Genomic DNA, 22,869 nt, shown 5'->3' with positions numbered 1-22,869 from the left:
ATAGAAACAGGGCGGTAGTTGCCTGGGTCTAATTTGCTGCCCTTTTTGTGCAGGAGTGTTACTCTCGCTATTTTGAAGTCCTTGGGGACGTGTCCCTGTTTTATGGAGAGGTTTATTATGTGTGTGATGACTGGGGTGATGGCGGCTGCTGAGTCTCTGAGGAATTTGGAGGGGATGTTGTCATGGCCAGTGGCCTTGTTCGGTTGGAGGGCGCTCAGTTTATTGAGTACCTCATCTGTAGTTACCATTTCCAGTTTGAAATCGTCTTTGTGGACGCCTAGGTTCTTGTAGTATGCTACTATGTGTTCTACCCCATACTGCCCTGAGTGGGAGGGTAGTTTGTTTACCAGTGTTGTGGCTATGTTTGTGAAGAAAGTGTTTAAGTAATTGGCTACATCCAGTTTGTCTGTGATGAGCGTGTTGTCCGTCTTTATGTTTATGTTTGAGAACCTGGTTTTAAGTTTTTTACTGCAGCCTAGTTGATTATTGAGTAATTTCCAAAGTTCACGTGGTTTATTTTTGTTTTCCTCAGTTTTGTCATTGATGATATTTTTTTTGCAGTTTTTATCATGGAGTTTACGTCATTTCTTAGTCTGTTTCTTTCTAGCCCCTGCTCCATCGGTCTATTTATGTATCTATTGTTTTATTTCCTATAGGTGCTAACCCCTGCTCCATCTGTCTATTTATGTATCTATTGTTTTATTTCCTATAGGTGCTAACCCCTGCTCCATCGGTCTATTTATGTATCTATTGTTTTATTTCCTATAGGTGCTAACCCCTGCTCCATCTGTCTATTTATGTATCTATTGTTTTATTTCCTATAGGTGCTAACCCCTGCTCCATCGGTCTATTTATGTATCTATTGTTTTATTTCCTATAGGTGCTAACCCCTGCTCCTCCCATGCCCTGACCTGCAGCCACCTGTGTTTGATTGGCCCTGGTGGGGACGGAGCCACCTGTGAGTGTCCCGACCACTTCATCGGCGTGGCTGTGGGCTTCAAGATCCAGTGTGTGGCCGACTGCTCCAGCACCCAGTTCCGCTGCGGAGACAACGAGAAGTCAGTCTGAAAAACGTCACCCTTTTTTCCCTTCATCATTCATCTCCCTTCTTAGTAATAATGGAAATAAGGTCACTACTCTACTACCCCCTCCCTCCCCCTGCTGTACCTCATACCCCCTCCCTCCCTCCCCCTGCTGTACCTCATACCCCCTCCCTCCCTCCCTCTGCTGTACCTCATACCCCCTCCCTCCCTCCGTCCCCCTGCTGTACCTCATACCCCCTCCCTCCCTCCCTCTGCTGTACCTCATACCCCCTCCCTCCCTCCCTCTGCTGTACCTCATACCCCCTCCCTCCCTCCCTCCCCCTGCTGTACCTCATACCCCCTCCCTCCCTCCCCCTGCTGTACCTCATACCCCCTCCCTCCCTCCCCCTGCTGTACCTCATACCCCCTCCCTCCCTCTCTCTGCTGTACCTCATACCCCCTCCCTCCCTCCCTCTGCTGTACCTCATACCCCCTCCCTCCCTCCCTCCCCCTGCTGTACCTCATACCTCCTCCCTCCCTCCCCCTGCTGTACCTCATACCCCCTCCCTCCCTCCCTCTGCTGTACCTCATACCCCCTCCCTCCCTCCCTCTGCTGTACCTCATACCCCCTCCCTCCCTCCCTCTGCTGTACCTCATACCCCCTCCCTCCCTCTGCTGTACCTCATACCCCCTCCCTCCCTCCTCCTGCTGTACCTCCTCCCTCCCTCCCTCCCCATGCTGTACCTCATACCCCCTCCCTCCCTCCCTCTGCTGTACCTCATACCCCCTCCCTCCCTCCCTCCCCCTGCTGTACCTCATACCCCCTCCCTCCCTCCCCCTGCTGTACCTCATACCCCCTCCCTCCCTCCCCCTGCTGTACCTCATACCCCCTCCCTCCCTCCCCCTGCTGTACCTCATACCCCCTCCCTCCCTCCCCCTGCTGTACCTCATACCTCCTCCCTCCCTCCCCCTGCTGTACCTCATACCCCCTCCCTCCCTCCCTCTGCTGTACCTCATACCCCCTCCCTCCCTCCCTCTGCTGTACCTCATACCCCCTCCCTCCCTCCCTCTGCTGTACCTCATACCCCCTCCCTCCCTCCCTCCCTCTGCTGTACCTCATACCCCCTCCCTCCCTCCCCCTGCTGTACCTCATACCCCCTCCCTCCCTCCCCTGCTGTACCTCATACCCCCTCCCTCCCTCCCTCCCCCTGCTGTACCTCATACCCCCTCCCTCCCTCCCTCCCCTGCTGTACCTCATACCCCCTCCCTCCCTCCCTCCCCTGCTGTACCTCATACCCCCTCCTTCCCTCCGTCCCCCTGCTGTACCTCATACCCCCTCCCTCCCTCCCCTGCTGTACCTCATACCCCCTCCCTCCCCCTGCTGTACCTCATACCCCCTCCCTCCCTCCCCCTGATGTACCTCATACCCCCTCCCTCCCTCCCTCCCCCTGATGTACCTCATACCCCCTCCCTCCCTCTGCTGTACCTCATACCCCCTCCCTCCCTCCCTCTGCTGTACCTCATACCCCCTCCCTCCCTCCCCCTGCTGTACCTCATACCCCCTCCCTCCCTCCCCCTGCTGTACCTCATACCCCCTCCCTCCCTCCTCCTGCTGTACCTCATACGCCCTCCCTCCCTCCCTCTGCTGTACCTCATACTACCTCCCTCCCTCCCTCTGCTGTACCTCATACCCCCTCCCTCCCTCCCTCTGCTGTACCTCCTACCCCCTCCCTCTCTCCCTCTGCTGTACCTCATACCCCCTCCCTCCTCCTGCTGTACCTCATACCCCCTCCCTCCCTCCCCCTGCTGTACCTCATACCCCCTCCCTCCCTCCCCTGCTGTACATCATACTCCCTCCCTCCCTCCCTCCCTCCCTCCCTCCCTCCCTCCCTCCCTCCCTCTGCTGTACCTCATACCCCCTCCCTCCCTCCTCAGGTGTGTTCCTATCTGGTGGAAGTGTGACGGCCAGTCGGACTGCAGCGATGGCTCAGACGAGCCCCAGACCTGCCCGCCCCGCTCCTGCCCCATTGGTCAATTCCAGTGCCAGGACGGCAACTGCACCTATCCAGGCTTCATGTGCGACGGCCACTCTGACTGCCAGGACGCCTCGGACGAGGACGCTGCTCTCTGCAGTACGTTCTGCCTCTCCTTAGTCACCTTTTCTCCACCAAGGATGGTCATCATCCCATCATCACCACCAGTTAAAAAGCCATGATCTGTCCTTGACATTAATATTCAGATGTCGAATTTCTCGCTTTCATTTCTCTGTTGCAGTTCCAGTTTGGTTTTCAAATGTCAGAAAAAACTATTTAGGGGGTATTAGTGTAAGTTAAAGTTTTGGTCCAGACTTTACTTCACAAAAAGCTACTGTCCCTACGACTCTAGTCAGGCTCAGGGAGATATTCTGAAGGGATTCAACTCGAGTCTGGCTTTCAAGAATCTTCAGGCCAGAGTCCAAACCTCCAGTCTGTCTCCCCAGACAGCCCGATCTCACTTAAAATATGTAAATAAAGTACTAATCGACCACAGGAAAAAGGGTACATATTGTACGCTATGTTCATAAGTCATAAGTAGTATACGTATTCTATCAAAAATGTACAATGTGTACATATTACAAATAAGTACACATATTACATATTCAAAGAATATAGGCTTTTAATGTCAGAAACGCTTTGAGTTCCCCTGCGGGGGAGTGAACCCAGGGTGCTACATGAGAGGCCTTTACCCCAAGACTACTGACTACACCCTAACCCTAACCACACTGTTACCTTAAACTAACCATAACCATCAAACCTTAACCTTAACCCTAACCACACTGTTACAGTACCTTAAACTAACCATAACCATCAAACGTTATTTACTATTTATATTAATGATATTATTCTGTCCTTGAAGGGCTGTCAAGTATATAGTCTTTCAGGTGTTTCGCACATTGGTCTTTGTTTGTCTTCATTTGAGACGCAGTTTCCGGTGGGGCGTGTCGTGGTTGGAGGGGGACGCAGGTAGTTTGAGTGTACTTGGATTTGTGCGTGGGGGGTGTTGTTTCTGGGGGCTGCTTTGTTGCCTCTGGTCCTGGTGGCCTTGCCGTTGCAGGGGATCGGTGGGTTCTATGTTTTTGCTTTCGGATTCTGTGGGGGGATTGCGGGTTGTGTGCTCCATGGCCTGTAGCCGTGCCAGGGGGGGGGGGGGGGGGGGGGGTTCTTTTGGACCTTTGTTCATAGTGTTGTTATTGTAAAATTGTCATATAATATGACATGATTAGAATTGTTCATGATAGTTTGTGTAATCTATTTTATAAGCATTGACTTATACAACACATAATATATTATTTGTGGTTATAAAATCCCAAAGAGAGATGATGCAGCCTTTATCAACTACGCCCCAAAACTATGGAACAAACTGCCCAAAAACATCAGGGAAGCCAACTCGCTAGACATCTTCAAAAGACAGCTTAAAATCTATTTCTTTAGTTAAATCTATTTAAATGAAACATCAGGGACATCCTGACACAAATTGCACTTTACCTGCACTTTTCTTACCCTGCCTACTTTTATACACTTCCTATCAAATTCATGTGTCTGTTCTATGCCAATTTCCTATCCACTGTAATTTTAAGAGCGCTGCTCTGTTGTAATTCAAAACTGATGCACTGCTCTGTTGTATGTTAGATACCCTGTTGTATGTTAGAACTATTTTATGTCCGTTGTATTTTATAATTTTTAGCCTATTTTTAAACTGAATCAAACTGCACTTTTTTTTACTCTGTATATTCTATTTTTATTATTTGTATTACTGAATGAAACTGTAAACAGATAGGGATGCTAGATCCTAATGTGAAACACTGTGATTTACCTTACCTTGCTACCTATCTATCTTTTTTATGTTCGCTTATGCCTGTATTTCTTACTGTTGTGAAGCACTTTGAACTGCAACTTCTGTATTAAAAGTGCTATACAAATAAAGTTATTATTATTATTATAACATAATGTACATTATGTACCTTTTTTCCTGTGGTCGATTAGTACTTTCTTTACGTTTTCTGATGAGACATTGTCTCCCCAGGTGACCACCGCTGCCAGGAGAACCAGTTCCAGTGTCAGAACAAGCTCTGCATCCCTGTGTCCTGGCACTGTGACGGCCTCAAGGACTGCGCTGACGGCAGTGACGAGGACCCAGAGGGCTGTGCCCAGAAGACCTGCCGCCCAGGGCAGTTCCAGTGTGCCAACGGTCGCTGCCTGCCCTCTAACTATGTGTGCGACGCCCAGGACGACTGTGGAGACGGGTCTGATGAACCCTTTGAAACATGCAGTAAGTTTGATGTGCTTTATTCACTTTATACTGTACATATTACTTAATAAATACATAAATACTTATATAAGCTATTAAAACTGAATATAGAGGACACTTGTTCCTTGCCGTGTTAAATGCAGCTCAGTCAAATTATGTAAAAAGAATTGCCAAAAACCTCACAGAAGGGCCCTGTTTGAGTAAGTAAATGTGTCTTAAATTTTGATTTATACACTTAGTACAGTTAAGTTTGTTCAACTCAAAGCAAAGAGAAGCAAATATCTGATGAACATAAGCTGGGACAGCTGGGTCAGAATAAAGTTCAGATCTTTGATGTATAATAAAATGTGTCATATTAAGTATTATATAATTAATCATTATAATTGTTATTATAGATATGTTATCCAAGATATCCTTTTTATTGTAGATCAGTGGTTCACATTTACTATGTGTGAAATCCCCATTTAAAAAAACATCTGCATTATCCACCTACATTATAGAGTTACATTCATGGATAGAAGTTCCACTCTGCCTGTTATCCGTCAGTCAAGCTGAATCCAAAGTAGGACTCAATCATTACAGAATCATTCCTCCGATGAGACTGGGATGGGTCTGAGAGAGTGGGAACTAATGGTTTAATGGATCCAGCGTTATCTTGATGTATAATCAATGCAGATACTCATCCACTGTGATGAATCTGGGTGAGTTAATGAGGTTGTTTTTGCACACGCTATGGATCTGCTCCAGTGTGTCCACTTGTGATTAAGAGATGCTGACAAACTGCACCCTCTCTGTTATCTCTCTCTCTTCCCCTCTCTGTATTTGTTCCTCTATCTCCCTTGTAATTCCATCTTTCTTTTTGTCTCTCTCTCTCTCTCTCTCTCTCTCTCTCTCTCTCTCTCTCTCTCTCTCTCTCTCTCTCTCTCTCTCTCTCTCTCTCTCTCTCTACCTCTCTTACCCTCTCTCTAACTTTCTCCTATCCTTCTCTCTATTACTGCTCTCTCCCTCCCTCCTCTATATCTCTTCTATCCCTCTCTCTGTCTTTGTCTCCCCCTCTATCTCTGTCTCTCCCTCCCTCCCTCCTCTCTCTCTACCTCTCTCTGCCCTCCCCTCTCTCTGTCCCTCTCTCTCTCCCTCTCTGTCATCGTCTCTCTGCCCCCCCCCCCTCTCTCTCTCTCTTTCTCTCTCTGTATCTCTGTCTCTCTGTCTCTCTCTCTCTCCCTCTCTGTCATCGTCTCTCTCTGCCCCCCCCCTCTCTATCTCTCTCTACCCCCCCTCTCTGTCTCTCTCTCTGCCCCCCCTCTCTATCTCTCTCTGCCCCCCCTCTCTATCTCTCTCTCTGCCCCCCCCCCCTCTCTCTCCAGTGGGTCCAGACTATAAGTGTGATGAGGACACAGAGTTCTCTTGTAAGACCAACTACCGCTGTGTCCCTCAGTGGGCTCGCTGTGACGGCACCAACGACTGCCTGGACAACAGCGACGAACAGGGCTGTGGTCAGTCTGTGTGTGTGTGTGTGTGTGTGTGTGTGTGTGTGTGTGTGTGTGTGTGTGTGTGTGTGTGTGTGTGTGTGTGTGTGTGTGTGTGTGTGTGTGTGTGTGTGTGTGTGTGTGTGTGTGTGTGTGTGTGTGTGTGTGTGTGTGTGTGTGTGTGTGTGTGTGTGTGTGTGTGTGTGTGTGTGTGTGTGTGTGTGTGTGTGTGTGTGTGTGTGTGTGTGTGTGTGTGTGTGTGTGTGTGTGTGTGTGTGTGTGTGTGTGTGTGTGTGTGTGTGTGTGTGTGTGTGTGTGTGTGTGTGTGTGTGTGTGTGTGTGTGTGTGTGTGTGTGTGTGTGTGTGTGTGTGTGTGTGTGTGTGTGTGTGTGTGTGTGTGAGAGATACACATTGTTGGCATTGTTCCCTGCTTGGCTCCATAATGCCGTGTGTGTGTCTCTTGCTGGATTGTGTCTCCATCTCTTTTCATTATGCTTGATGCTTATAAAATAGATTACACAAACTATCATGAACAATTCTAATCATGTCATATTATATGACAATTTAACTGAAAACACGTCGCTGATTGCTATCAAGGTATTACCCATCAGTCATACACAGATAACCACTTACTAGAATTCAGTTACATTAATGGACTTAACCAACAGAGGAAGGGTCAGGGAGGTTCTAGAACTTCTAGTATCATATCACCCAACGTCCCGGCTGCTGCCCCTGCATGCCGGTCCTCACCAAGTCTCTCAGTCACAATTCTCCAATGAAAAATCAAACATACGGTTTGTGTCCTCCTCTTATACAGAATAGGGTAACCTTTTGCTGACCAAGTGTTGGGTGTATATTATACAACATGTTGTCTGTAATAATGTTTGAAAGTATAAAGCATACGTTTTAAAAGACTTGCATGTGATTTTGAGAGGAATGTTTTCATCGAATGTCTTGAAAAGAGTGGGACGTGATTAGTGATCGGCTTGTAAAAAATCCAGAACCTCCCCTTTAATATGCCTCTTTATACAATATATTTGTTTCGTCCACCTGTGTCTACCCCCCCCCCCCCCCCCCCCCCCTTATAGAGGACGTGACCTGCGACCCCCTGGGAGACTTCCGCTGTGACAACCATCGCTGTGTGCCGGTCCGCTGGCAGTGCGACGGCAGCGACGACTGTGGGGACGCATCTGACGAGAGGGACTGCCGTGAGTCACCGTCACTCTGAGGATTTAGAGATCATCAAACTTGATAAAACCTTTTTATCTCACCACCAACTCCTATTTTTTCCAATCACTGTTACTGTGTACTCAAAAAGACATAGAAGAGAAACTTCTGATTTATTTTCTAGTGTGAACTGCGTGTATATAGTGTATAATTACTATGGTTGCTAAGGATGTAAGTGCCTTATTTTTAACCTGTGTGTGTGTGTCCTCAGTGCCAAGGCCTTGCTCAGAGAGTGAGTATCGCTGTGATAATGAGCAGTGTGTACCTGGGAACTGGGTGTGTGACCATAACAACGACTGTGGAGACAACTCAGACGAACGGGAATGTGGTGAGCATGCACGCACGCACGCACACACACACACAGGATAGTGGAGAGGAGGAGCCACACACCAGAGCTGAAAAGGTGCTGACAACAAAAAACTATATGAAAAAGAGGGCAGTCACACACATACACATGAAGCCAAATACACACAAAATCTATTTGGTTTTATTCCAAATATAGCAACGTTTCAAAAAGACAAGAAGACAAGACAAACGCATCCATTAATATAGTGGGATGGGACATAGCACAGGTGAGCTCCATCTGGGAGGTGAGTCAGGTAACCAAATGTGTGGGTGGGGGTGGTAATTGGTACAACATTAGCAAAGAAAATCACTATGGGAGTAGTAAGTAGCTCAAAAAGGCATACTAGACAGAGATTAAGGTATCCCAATAATACAGTGTTACATTAAAGTGTCAAGGGACAGCAAGAAAACAGTATAAGGGGGAGTAAGGACAGGGAATACAGATTTGTATCTGACAGTCACTGCTGTCAACTGGGTCCCTAAAGGGAAGATAACACACTAGTTTACATAATGCAAGAAACATTTATGAATGTAGAGTAATTTAGGGCATTGCTAGAAGCTCATGTTGCATGCCAGAAGGATATTTAGAAACACCACACATACACACGGAAGCTTAAAAAATACAGACACACACACACACATTAGGTTAAAGCTGCAATACATTATTTTTTTAATGCCAAAAAAAAGGTATGCAAATCCCCTTCCTGGTCATTGCGCACATTGCCCTACTGTCGGTCTGGGGAGGGTGTAGACTACCACATACCTCCTCCGATACATGTGGAGACCGACCAGTAATAATAATAATAATAATAATAAATTCAATTTGTACCGCACTTCATATTTGTGAAAATGTCAAAGTGCTACAGGAGATAAAGATAAAAAGTTAAATGAATAAAAACAATTAAAATGAATAAAACAACAATGAAATGGAAGAACATAAAAAAAATTTATAATAATAATAAAAATGAATATAAGTAAAAATTTAAAGTAAAAGAATAATTCAGGCAAATGCCTTGTTAAAAAGAAATGTTTTTGGGCCCCTTTTTAAAAACATCAACGGACTGTGGTGCTCTCAGATGGTCGGGGAGGGCATTCCACAGCCGAGGAGCAGCTGAGCAAAAGGCCCGGTCACCCATGGTGCAGAAGTGTGTCCTGTGTATGGGTTGGAGTGTGTTTGAGTGTCCAGAGCGGAGGGAAGTAGGAGTCGCTGTTGACCCAGCGGCTTCCCACCCGCGAACACTGCCATTGTGTTCGTAGGGATGACTGACGAAGCTGGAGGTACCGCTGACAGCTGGATTCGAACCCAGAGTCTTTGCGGTGGTAGGCGAGTACTTAGACCTCTACGTTACCTATGTCACTGAGAAGTTTTAGTTTTTTGTGTTTAACAATCCTGGTAAAGGGACAGGTCTAAGTCGAGACACGAAAATACATTTCCTTCATTCACTCACACAAATACATACAGTACAATGAGTACATACAATACATACACACACACACACACACACACACACACACACACACACACACACACACACACACACACACACACACACACACACACACACACACACACACACACACACACACACACACACACACACACACTGACCACCTCTCTGTCTGTCTGTCTGTCTGTCTGTCTGTCTGTCTGTCTGTCTGTCTGTCTGTCTGTCTGTCTGTCTGTCTGTCTGTCTGTCTGTCTGTCTGTCTGTCTGTCTGTCTGTCTGTCTGTCTGTCTGTCTGTCTGTCTGTCTGTCTGTCTCTGTCTCTGTCTCTCTCTCTCTCTCCAGAGTTACAGACATGTCGTCCAGGGTATTTCCAGTGTCTGTCAGGACACTGTGTCCCTGCTGCGCTGCAGTGTGATGGGCGGCCAGACTGTCTGGACCTCTCTGATGAGACCACCTGTCGTAAGTAACCAACACACACCTGACTGTCTGGACATCTGACGAGACCACCTGTAAGTGTAAATGTCTGTGGAACAATAAGTAGTACAGTATCAATATACAATACTTTATTTACTCAGAATCTTCTTAGTCAAATCTGAATTTTTGGAGCGTTTAAAATCAATAAATCTGTTAAGACAACGGCATATGATCAACGTATCTGTTATTTAGCGCATCGTGCAAACATACTGTTTCTGGTCTGAGCTGATCCTCTGAGCTCCTCTCCAGTCGCCGCTGCAGGTTCACATCTAAAAGAATCCTCTGCCATCGGTGTATAACATTGGGGTGTCGCCTCTAGAGCCTCCTTTCTCTCCTTCACATGAAGTTAAATCTACTCTAGAAGTGAAAGTGAAACTCTGTGCACGAAGTCCGTGCACACTTTTTTTTTTGATTTTCTTATTATTATTTATGAAATTTATTTATGAAACAAGACAACACAATAACCACAATAACAATACACAGAACTTCACAGAAAATAACCGAAACAATAATAATACAGAAATAACAAATTATAAAGACAAAAAAGAAAACAGAGTTCAACCTTTTAAATTCCAAGGGGTACTATCTAATAAATGGCCTTTCCCAGTATTCAGCCCCGTTTCCCGGCTTAAGGTCCTGAGGTAGAAAAACGCCGCTTTTGATTACACGACTAGAAAACAAAACAATGAACCTTCTTGAAAAACAAAAACCTACAGAGGTGTTCCATAGACTCACAGGAACCGTGTAAAAGTGTCCAAATAGTGAAGAAATAGCTAAATAGCTCCCCCCCAATAAAATCCCAAGTTAAAGTCAAGAGGACAACACAAAAGACAAGGCAGACAAGACATTTCCTCCTCCCACGAGACCGCCGGACTCCCCAGAACAAACACCCCAACCCCGCTCAGCCGCACACGGCGGTCCTGACCTTCTCAGCTGCTGCGAACCACAGGTCAATCCCAGCCTGCCCCACCCCAATCACCCGCGCCGTGGATATCTCAAGATAAATCACATCCAACAGTGTTAGGGACCAGTTAATCACTGTGAGCTTCTCAGGCTCCTTCCATCTCAATGCTATTAGCTTCTTCACTGCTGTGACGCCCGCTAGGACAACCCTTTTTAGTTGTACGGATGCGGGTAGTGTTGTTATATCGTTCAGGAGTAGCGTAACAGCTGTGAATGGGATAGTTAAGCCACACAGATCTGAAAGTTTGTCCGTTATTGACCTCCAGAAGCGGGCCACTGGTGGGCAATCCCAATACATATGCATATAAGTGCCAGTGGCCCTTTGAGAGCATAAAGTGCACCGAGAGTCGGTTACCAGTCCCATAGCAAATAGCTTCCTAGGTGTAAGATAGGTCCTATGAATATAATTAAAATTTATTTGCTGGTGATTGGGGTTGCGGGAAAACAATGCCACATGTGCCCAAACATCATCCAGTCAAACTCGGGGTCCAACTCCGAGATATCCCCACGCCAGATTGTATCCAATGATACATTTTTATACGTGGATTGAATTAAGAGCGTATAAAAGTCTGAGACAAACCCTCTGGAGGTCGTCCTGTCCACTATGAGCCTGAGAAAGGGGTGTGGCTGCAAAGCTTGAGCCCACGGCACGCCATGCGCCCTCAGCGCTGACCTTAGTTGAAGGTAAAGAAAGAAAGACTCGCCGGGAAGATCATAAAATTCTTTTAAGTCCTGAAACGCACGAAGGCCGTTCTTATCATAAATATCCTCCAGAGTATGAACTCCCCTCCTTTGCCATTGAGGAATACTAACCGGCTTGCGCCCAACAAGTAGTTGCTGGTTATTAAAAATTATTGGAGAGTCCAGGTGCCATGGGCATTTAACCACACACGACTTCTGTACATTACGCCATGTTTGGATCACGTGAGTTATGATCGGTCCATACCTCAGTCGGCATTTCGAAATAGGGACAGTGGAGTACACTACATCCTGCAATCTTAGCGGTGAGACCGCCGCCGCTTCTAAGGAGCGCCAAGATACAGCATCTACAGGGTCTAGCCAGCACATCAGAGGTCTCAGTGAAAAGGACCAGAAATAAAGCTTAAAATGGGGTGGGGGGGAGTGGGGGGGGGGGGGGGGGTTGGGTAGGAGGGGTGGGTGGGGGACACTGTACACTGTACAACTGTACAAACAAAACTGTACATTGGAATATTGACAAGACCATACTTGGTAATTTACTGTACATTGGAGGGGGTTGTGTTAGGACATTTACAGGGGCCAGTTTCGAATTGCAGTCTCCCGTAGGTGTTTTTTGAGAGTGTTTTTGAAAGTGGGTAGTGATTCACATTCCTTTACAGCTTTGGGTAGGGCGTTCCACATTGATGTGGCATAATTGCGAAACGTGTTTAGTCCCTTGTTTGAGCCGAATCTGGGTTTAACATGATTTGTGGAGCTCCCTCTGGTGTTGTGATCGTGGTATTCACTGACCTTTGGGAAGTCGTGTAGTGTATCTTGTAGACCAGGCCCATTGCAAGTTGCTGTACTCTGTCGTCTACTCTAAGCCATCCTAAGTTGTCAAAGTGGGCAGGGGTGAGGTGGGTTCTAGGAGTAATGTCAAGCAGTAGTCTGACCAGTTTGTATTGAGATGTTTGTAATTTAGTTTTTAGCGCCTTTGAGGTGCTTTGGTACCATGAGGTGCAAGCATAGTCGTAGTACCCTTGAATGAGTGCTCCTGCCAGAGTCTTCAGGGTATTCTTGTTTACCAGTGAGGAGATCCGGTACAAGAATCGAGTTCGTTGGTTGACTTTTTTTATTACATTGGATGCCATTTTGTCACAGGAAAGATTTGCCTCTAGGATGGAACCCAGGTAGGTAATATCTTCTTTCCTCGTGACAATATTGTCACCCACTGTAACTGAGAAGCCGTCGGTCTTGCTGAGTTTGTTATTTGAACCGAAGAGAATGGACTCTGTTTTGCCCATGTGTAATGATAGTTTGTTATCAGCGAGCCATATGCAGATTTTGCCTAGTTCTGAGCTGAGGGTTTTTTCAACCTGTAGCATTGAGCTAACAACATTTATCCTGGGCAGGACGTTCATTTTGATTATGGAAGCCCGGGCTTGTAAGGAGTTAGGAAGGGACGACCATCTGTCTAGATCCTGGCGTATTTTATCATAAGTACCCTTGAAGTTGTACTTAGTAGTTTGATTTAGCGTGGGGAATATCTCTATGCCTAAGTATTTAAAATGTTCCACTATGGGGATATCAGCTGGTAGTCGCACCGCCTTGGCCAGCTCATTAAGAGGTAGGCAGGCTGATTTGTTCCAGTTAATCTTAAAGCCTGACAATTTACCAAAGTCGTCGATTATCCCCAGTAATTTTGTGGCCGACTGGGAGGGGTCATCCATAAAAATCAGTAGGTCATCTGCATAGAGAGCAATTTTGTGTGGTGTATTATTGACCATTATGGGGACGATGTCCTCCGATTGCCTAATAAATTGGGCCAATGGTTCGAGGGAAAGCGCAAATAGTCCTGGGCTCAGAGGACAACCCTGTCTAGAAGATCTGGAGACTGGAAAAAGTGTGGAACAGTTTTTGCCTGTCAGTATCATTGCCGACGGCGAGGCATACAGGACTTTAATCATATGAATAAAATTCTTCCCAAGACCCATAACCTCAAGTACCTTCCACAGGTATGACCATTCTAGTCTGTCAAACACCTTCATGGCATCCAAAGACAGAACTGTGGACGGAACTGTATTGCCTTTACTGTTATCGACTACATGCAACAGCCTCCTAAGATTATCTGCGGCCAGGCGCCCCGGGATAAAACCAGTTTGATCGCAGTGTACCAATACCGTCATAAATCTCTGCAGGCAGCGGGCCAGCACCTTGGCAAACACTTTTAGATCGGCCCCGAGAAGACTCAAGGGCCTATAGCTACCACAATCATTGGGATCTTTATCCTTCTTGAGAAGTAAAGAAATCAATGCCATGTTGACATCTCTTGAGAACTCCCCTTGTTCGATAGCGTAATTGATCATATCGAGCATCAATGGACCCAGTTGGTCCCAGAAAGCTAAATATACCTCGGGTGGAATCCCATCCCAGCCTGGTGCCTTACCCCTTTGCATTTCAGCAATCGTCTCCCTAAGTTCCATAAGAGTGATCGGTTTCCCCAGTTCCTTAGCCTCATCCTCAGAAATGTGGGGTATCTCAAGCCCGCCAATGAACGATTCAAATTTAGAGTTATCGAAATTAACCTCTGAGCTATATAACTGTGAGTAAAACTCTTTAAAAGTGTCGTTGATCTTTTTTGAATCAGTAGTGACTGTTCCCTGTCGCGTCTTGATCGAAGGGATATCCGAGAAATGTTAATTCGAGCGTATCTTCATTGCCAACAGATGGCTAGGCCTGGAACCGTGAAAGTAGTAATTTTGCCTTGTCCTATGTATCAAGAACTCAGACTGTTTTTTAAGTATGGAGTTTATTTCTTTCTTGACTATCTTACGTTGTGTGTTTAGTCGTTCATTATAGTTAGTTTGCAAAGATGCGTATAGGTCCGCGTATAATGTTTCCAGTCCTTCTAGTTTTTTTGACCGGGATTTACGCAAATTGGAGGCGAAAAGTGTGACATGACCCCTGATAAATCCTTTCAATGCGTTCCACAGGACCCTAGGGTCTTCGACCGTGCCGACATTGATCTGCAAGAATTCAGCTAGTTTACTCCTGAACTCAGTACAGAAATCATCGTTCTTTAATAAGGTTGAGTTAAAACGCCACCTGGGAGCTCTCGTGGAGAGCCTGCCAAAGGTTGCCATAAGGAAAATCCCCTTGTGGTCCGAGAGAGCTAGGGGAACCAATGAGACGTCGAAACTATCAAACATATTAGGGGACGCGAATGCATAGTCTATTCGAGAGAAGGTTTTGTGTCTGGCTGACAGGTGAGAGTAATCCTTGAGGGTGGGATTGGATATGCGCTATAGGTCTGCGAGCCCCGTGTCCTGGGCCCACATCCTGAGGGCCTTAGAGGACTGTTTTTGGTCGCTTGTTTCAGAGGACCCGGTCCTATCCATCTTCGCATCCCAGCACACATTAAAATCGCCACCCACAATGAGAGCGTATCCAGTAAGTTCCAACATATTCTTCGTGATTGTATTATAGAACGCTGAATCAAATGTGTTAGGGGCATACAATGCTATTATTGCCATCTTCCTATGAGAGAACTCAACTTTTGCTATAGTAATCCTTCCCTCCGTGTCCGACCACACATCCAGGACTTTGATATCAAGGTTACGTCTTGTAACTATGACGACTCCTTTTGTCTTATCGTCGGCTGAGGACGAGGAGATAACGTGATATTGTCGATTTGCTAGCCTTGACACATCACCCACCAATAAATGCGTCTCACTAAGGAGAGCAATGTCAATATTTCTTCTCTTCAATAACCAAAGGACACTGGCACGCTTGTGTGGGGCATTAAGACCCCCTGCGTTCCAAATTAAAATATTCAATTTAGCCATGGTCGAATTTGTCTAAATGCGTGGAGAACATACCAGTGCAGCCAGGCTGAGGACAGAGGCGCTGATCCAGGCGGGCCCAGACGGTCAATCCCAAGAGTTCAGAGGAGGAACAATTACACACATATAGGACAACAGTACAGAAAACACAGAAAAATACCACCCCAGTTACAACCCCTCCTACTTCTACTCTAAACCCTAACCCACCCATCCTAATATTAACCCTCCTATACCCACTCTCCAATCCCCTCCCTATGCTCCATCCACTAAGGATGGTCATCTTCCTATCGTTTCCCACTGGAATTATGGATCCAATAAGACGCTCTCCACTCCGACCCCCTCTCTAGATAAACCCCTGATTAAACCCCCCACTAGTCCAATAAACACAAATAAAATAAAAAAAAATAATTTAAATAAAGTTATCGGTCGAAAACCACCGTGAGCCTTGGCCCTAACATGAGCCAACTATAAGGGAAAGAATAGCTATTATTATATAATAACTCAACATCATCCCTGTAACCAACTACTTCGGAATCTGCGTATCAATGTCGCAATGCTATAGCACAAATGGATAAAAGAACATTTAAAAAATTAAAGCATACCAGAAGATAGTCTAAGGCAGGACCCGATCACAGTTAAATTGTGCAAACAGATGTCATTTAAACAGCAACAATAAAAAGAAAAAGGTGCAAGCATTTCACAGCCCCTCTGGTCAGGCATAAAGGCTGGAATGACATAATCCTATATAAGAATAGAAGTAAACACCTTCATTAACCCGGGGATAGTAATAAGCTATACCTGACACAACCTGTTATTATATATTGCATATATATACATAACCGACCTTCTACGACTGGAGCCTAAGGCTCAAAAACAGCCAAACCCCGTCTAGACAAGGAAAACAAGACCTAAAAATACAACAAAACAGATCAACCGAAGGTGTTACTGGCGAAAACAAACGTGAACCTTGGCCCTAATATGAGCCAACTATAAGGGGAAAATTAGCCATTATTATATAATAACTCAACGCCATCCCTGTAACCAACTACTTCTGAATCTGCGTATCAACGTCGCAATGATATAGCACAAATGGATAAAAGAAAATTAAAAAAATAAAGCATACCAGAAGATAGGTAGGGCAGGACCCAATCACAGTTAAATTGTGCAAACAGATGCCACTTAAACAGCAACAACAGCCAAAATACATAAACATTAACGGGTCCCGAATGAGTCGGTGCGGGCGATAGCCATAGCATGCTAGTTAGCCTGAGGTTAGCGCGCAAGCTAGTGATGAAACCAGCCAGCACGCTCGTATCTGATATGAACATTGTCCAGCTAGCTCGCTGGCTTTCATAGAGGCGACACACACGTACGACCATGAGGTCAGCATTAGCAAGTAACAGAAGTCATTGGGATGCCCCGCTAGCTTGGATGGGCGATGGCCAGTTAGCCTGTTTGGGCATGACAATAAGCATTTGTGAGTAGTCCGCCCTATCAATGTATTTAGGCCCACATCGCCACGTCACTCACCCGACATAGTTATCAAGCTACAGTCTCGGCTATCCCCCCGAGATATTCCTCCGCTTTAGCCAACGACCAAAATGATCGACGATCATCGCCCTTACACAGCACAGATAATCTCGCGGGGGAGAATAGCGTAGGCCTCAGGCCCAGTTTCCATAGCCTGGCCATGACCACTTTGTATTCGCCTCTCTGTGCTTGAACCTCCGGCGTAAAGTCTTCGAAAATGGCCACCTTGTGATTGCCGAGACCGAGTTCACCCCTTCTGGCACGGACCGCATGATGAGCTCCCTCTGTTGTAGCCTGTTTAGCTTAACAATGATGGGCCTCGGCTCCTTGTTCACTCCAGGACTGGCCTTGCCCGCTCTGTAGGCTGACTCGCACATGGGTGGGCTGGGGAGGACATCTTTCCCCAGTATTTTCTGCAACAACTCCGGCATGGTCTCCGAGAGACGACCTCCCTCACTGCCCTCCGGGACACCAACAATCCTGATGTTGTAACGTCTCTCCCGGGACTGCATTTCCACAATTACCGACTGTAGTTTGGCAACGTCAGCCTGCCTAGCCAGCAGGGAGCTCTCCAGACACGCCATCCTCTCGCCCTGTTGTGAGGCCTCTGTCGTTAGCGAGGCTAGTTCGTTAGCATTAGCCGAGGAGGCAGCGTGTAGCGACTCCATCTTCTCTCTCAACGGGTCAACCGCCAATCTAATTTCCTCTGACATTGCCCGATGAAGGGTATCAAAAAATTCCGCCTGTGCTTTTCTTTGTGTTTCAGCGAAGCGTACCTCAAAGTCTGCATGGAGTTTGGTCATGACCGAGAGAACAGCTTCACTTATTTCACTTATTCCGGGCGAAGGCGAGGAAAGATTCGGTGACAGTTTGCCGGCTGGAGTGCTCATGGCTCTGGTCTCCATCGACATCGCAAAAGGTTGAAAAAAGTCGACGAAAGTAGTTGATACTCGACGACTCAACAAGAAGACCAATAACAAATAAAAAATAAAATAAAGACTAGTGGGGAGAAAAGTGTATTTTGCACGATAGTCGGGAGCTCTCGTGAAACACGTCTCACTCCATGAACGCCTGGCTCCGCCCCAAGTCCGTGCACACTTTAAGTTTATAATGTTTTCTGATTGATAACATATTATTTGACACATTTTTGGTGAATCGGCAGAAAATAACTACCAGCATTTCTCAATAACGGTATTATGTGTGTGACCTGTGTTTTCCAGCCACTCGTTTCCCAGGCGGCCGCTGGTGTCCCCACCACCAGTTCCAGTGCGCCAACCGTCTATGTGTGAGCCAGAGCTGGGTGTGTGATGGAGTGGACGACTGTGGAGATGCCTCTGACGAGCAGCTCAGTCTCTGCTGTAAGACTTGTTTTAGTCTGTTTCTCTCTTTTATTGTATTTCTCTCTCTCTCATTGTATTTCTCTCTCATTGTATTTCTCTCTCATTGTATTTCTCTCTCTCATTGTATTTCTCTCTCTCATTGTATTTCTCTCTCTCATTGTATTTCTCTCTCTCATTGTATTTCTCTCTCATTGTATTTCTCTCTCTCTCATTGTATTTCTCTCATTGTATTTCTCTCTCATTGTATTTCTCTCTCTCATTGTATTTCTCTTTTTCTCATTGTATTTCTCTCTATCATTGTATTTCTCTCTCATTGTATTTCTCTCTCTTTCATTGTATTTCTCTCTCTCATTGTATTTATCTCTCATTGTATTTCTCTCTCCCATTGTATTTATCTCATTGTATTTCTCTCTCTCTCTCTCTCTCATTGTATTTCTCTCTCATTATATCTCTCTCTCTCATTGTATTTCTCTCTCATTGTATTTCTCTCTCATTGTATTTCTCCCTCTCTCATTGTATTTCTCCCTCTCTCATTGTATTTATCTCTCCCATTGTATTTCTCTCTCTCATTGTATTTCTCTCATTGTATTTCTCTCTCGTTGTATTTATCTCTCTCATTGAATTTTTCTCTCATTGTATTTCTCTCTCACTGTATTTCTCTCTCATTGTATTTCTCTCTCTCATTGTATTTCTCTCTCATTGTATTTCTCTCTCTCATTGTATCTCTCTCTCATTGTATTTCACTCTCTCATTGTATTTCTCTCTCTCATTGTATTTCTCTATCTCATTGTATTTCTTTCTCTTATTGTATTTCTCTCTCTCATTGTATCTCTCTCATTGTATTTCTCTCTCTCATTGTATGTCTATTGATTGATTGATTGAAAACTTTATTAACAGATTGCAGAATGGGTACAATACAGTACAGCTCAATACACACAATTGTTAAGGGGATGCAGACCAGAGAAAGACTTTCGTCTTGTTTACATCAGGGTCCCCCATTTTCAATTCATCAGGACATATATGACATACATGACATACAGATAGTCAGTACTGCTACATCTATACATTTATGACATACCAGATTTGCAAATACAGTACTGTTTGTGATACAGAAGGAGTCAGGAAAAGGGAGTATATACATTTGACGTAGAAACTGTACATTGGAGGAGGTTGGGTGGGGGGGGGGTTGGGTACACTGGGATATTGACAACCATACTGGGTAATCTACATTGGAGGTGGTTGGGGGGGGGGGGGGGGGCACACTGTATAAACAAGCAAAACTGTACATTGAGGGGGGGGGGGGGGGGAGACACTGTACAAACAAACAAAATTGTACATTGGACTATTGACAAAACCATACTAGGTAAATGACTGTACATTGGAGGGGGTTGGGTTAGGATATTTACAGGGGCCAGTGTTGAATTGCAGTCTCCCGTAGGTGTCCCTTGAGAGAGGTTTTGAAAGTGGGTAGTGATCCACATTCCTTTACAGCTTTGGGTAGGGCGTTCCACATTGGTGTGGCATAATTGCGAAACGTGTTTAGTCCCTTATTTGAGCCGAATCTGGGTTTAACATGATTTGTGGAGCTCCCTCTGGTGTTGTGATCGTGGTATTCACTGACCTTTGGGAAGTATTTTGACATGTACATGGGTACCTTGGTCGTGTAGTGTATCTTGTAGACCAGGCCCATTGCAAGTTGCTGTACTCTGTCGTCTACTCTAAGCCATCCTAGGTTGTCAAAGTGGGCATGGGTGAGGTGGGTTCTAGGAGTAAGGTCAAGCAGTAGTCTGACCAGTTTGTTTTGAGATGTTTGTAATTTTGTTTTTAGCGCCTTTGAGGTGCTTTGGTACCATGAGGTGCAAGCATAGTCGTAGTACCCCTGAATGAGTGCTCCTGCCAGAGTCTTCAGGGTATTCTTGTTTACCAGAGAGGAGATCCGGTACAAGAATCTATCTCATTGTATTTCTCTCTCTCATTGTATCTCTCTCTCATTGTATTTCTCTCTCTCATTGTATTTCACTCTCTCATTGTATTTCACTCTCTCATTGTATTTCTCTCTCTCATTGTATTTCTCTCTCTCTTTGTATTTCTCTCTCTCATTGTATTTCACTCTCTCATTGTATTCTAATATTACTCTACTCTATCAAGCCAGCTCTGTTCCCTTGAAGATCAAGTGCTACAGACTATTTACATTCTGAATTGAATTAGCGACTTCTGACTCAAAATGACGTGTGTGTGTGTGTGTGTGTGTGTGTGTGTGTGTGTGTGTGTGTGTGTGTGTGTGTGTGTGTGTGTGTGTGTGTGTGTGTGTGTGTGTGTGTTCCCTAGTGAACATCACCTGTGAGATGCCATCAAGGTTCCGTTGTGCCAACGGCTACTGCATCTACTCTGGACTCCTGTGTAACCAGCAGAACGACTGTGGAGACAACAGTGACGAGAAGGAGGACCTCTGTATGACACACACACACACACACACACACATACGCACAGACACACAGACACACATACACGTGCACACATACACGTGCACACATACACGTGCACACATACATACATACATACATACATACATACATACATACATACATACATACATACATACATACATACATACATACATACATACATACATACATACATACATACATACATACATACATACATACATACATACATACATACATACATACATACATACATACATACATACATACATACATACATACATACATACATACATACATACATACATACACAGTGGTACAATTGAAGTTACCTGCTGGTCACTTCATTTTTGCATGGCCAGTCACCTGCAAATGCAATCATGTGTCGGATTGCGTAGCTCAGTTTGAGGAAAAGCCATTATACAAACAGTGCTGGGATTATAAACATTGCACTTTACAAACGATCAACTTAATATGCAACTTCAGTACATGTAGGTACATCATATTTTAATTTGATTTATTTAACCTTTATTTACCCAGGCAAGCAATTAAGAACAAATTATTATATACAAAAGCAGCCTATCCAAAAAGCAAAGGCCTTTTGAAGGAAGGGGGGTGGGAGGAATATCTAGAAGAAGACAGTTAGTCTGTCTGGTTAAACACACTAGGTACAGCATGTCTAGAAGAAGACGACACAGTTAGTCTGTCTGTTTAGACACACTAGGTACAGCATGTCTAGAAGAAGACGACACAGTTAGTCTGTCTGGTTGGACACACTAGGTACAGCATGTCTAGAAAAAGACCACACAGTTAGTCTGTCTGGTTGGACACACTAGGTACAGCATGTCTAGAAGAAGACGACACAGTTAGTCTGTCTGGTTAGACACACTAGGTACAGCACAGTTAGGCACAGCATGTTCATACAGCTACACGAGTTGTATTCAAATTCCAAAGAATACAGCCCCAGTACTTGGAATCCAACTGCTCATAAATGTATTTATAAATAGTTTATGGTATTTTGTCTCTTCATCTTTTATACCATAAACCTAACGTTAGCCGGCTGATGTCAGAGTAGGATTAACCTCAGCCAGCGCACCACTAATCACTATCAAACATTCAAACAAACATTATTATCTTGTCTGTCAAAAGGCAGTCAAATGGGAAAATCCCCTAAAACGACATGAGTTTTTGGCCTAGGGCAAAAGTCATCTCTCTCTTTTCATTTCATTATATTTTTTGTTGGGATTGTTGACAATCCGGCTTAAAAATCAATCAGAACAAATGATTTCGGGAGGCGATTATAGAAATATAGATTTGTCCTGAGCAGAGTTAAACGTCAGCCAGCGTGGGAATTTGTTTTGTATGGAGGGGGAGGGGAGTCCTGTACGCGTCTATATTAAAGGCAGCCCAAGAGTGCTTCCGCATTGGTGTTTTGCGCTCTGATTGGCCGAGCGCGCGCATGCGCATGAGCCGCGACGCGCTCCTCTAGCCAGGAATCGAAACTCCGTTTAAGCTCCAGAGAGCGAGGCTGAAAATCCACAGTTCTTGCCCCACTGATGGGAGCCGAATCCCGGATCCGAGTTTTCTGATGAATACCCCCAAAATATGGAGGTCCCGAACGCAATTAAGTATTGATTACGCCGTAACGAATCATTAAAAAAATATACCGTTAACTGGAGTATGTTGTTTCTTTACATATATGTTGGATTAGAGAATTGGTTTGTCATGACAATCCAATAAAAAATCGCGATTTACCCAGTAACTACATGCATCATTGTTTACAATGAACGGTGGGGCTAATCG

General features: G+C 45.3%; 1 protein-coding gene across 1 annotated transcript in view; it reads left to right on the top strand.

The window, feature by feature from the left end:
- Positions 1–22,869, top strand: part of lrp2b (low density lipoprotein receptor-related protein 2b) — a gene marked incomplete at its 5' end in the record, with an annotated part of 304,974 nt that overhangs the window by 187,245 nt on the left and 94,860 nt on the right. The window contains 9 exons of the mRNA XM_084323212.1: positions 881–1,058; positions 2,958–3,154; positions 5,085–5,330; positions 6,674–6,802; positions 7,864–7,983; positions 8,214–8,330; positions 10,138–10,254; positions 18,503–18,640; positions 20,951–21,073. Coding sequence (XP_084179338.1) covers positions 881–1,058; positions 2,958–3,154; positions 5,085–5,330; positions 6,674–6,802; positions 7,864–7,983; positions 8,214–8,330; positions 10,138–10,254; positions 18,503–18,640; positions 20,951–21,073 — 1,365 coding nt within the window. The remainder of the gene's footprint in view (positions 1–880; positions 1,059–2,957; positions 3,155–5,084; positions 5,331–6,673; positions 6,803–7,863; positions 7,984–8,213; positions 8,331–10,137; positions 10,255–18,502; positions 18,641–20,950; positions 21,074–22,869) is intronic.

Source organism: Notolepis coatsorum (genome assembly GCF_963971535.1).
Source record: "Notolepis coatsorum genome assembly, chromosome: 10".
NCBI lineage: Eukaryota > Metazoa > Chordata > Actinopteri > Aulopiformes > Paralepididae > Notolepis > Notolepis coatsorum.
Note: the sequence above shows the minus strand (reverse complement) of the source record. Positions and strands in the feature narration are given on the sequence as shown.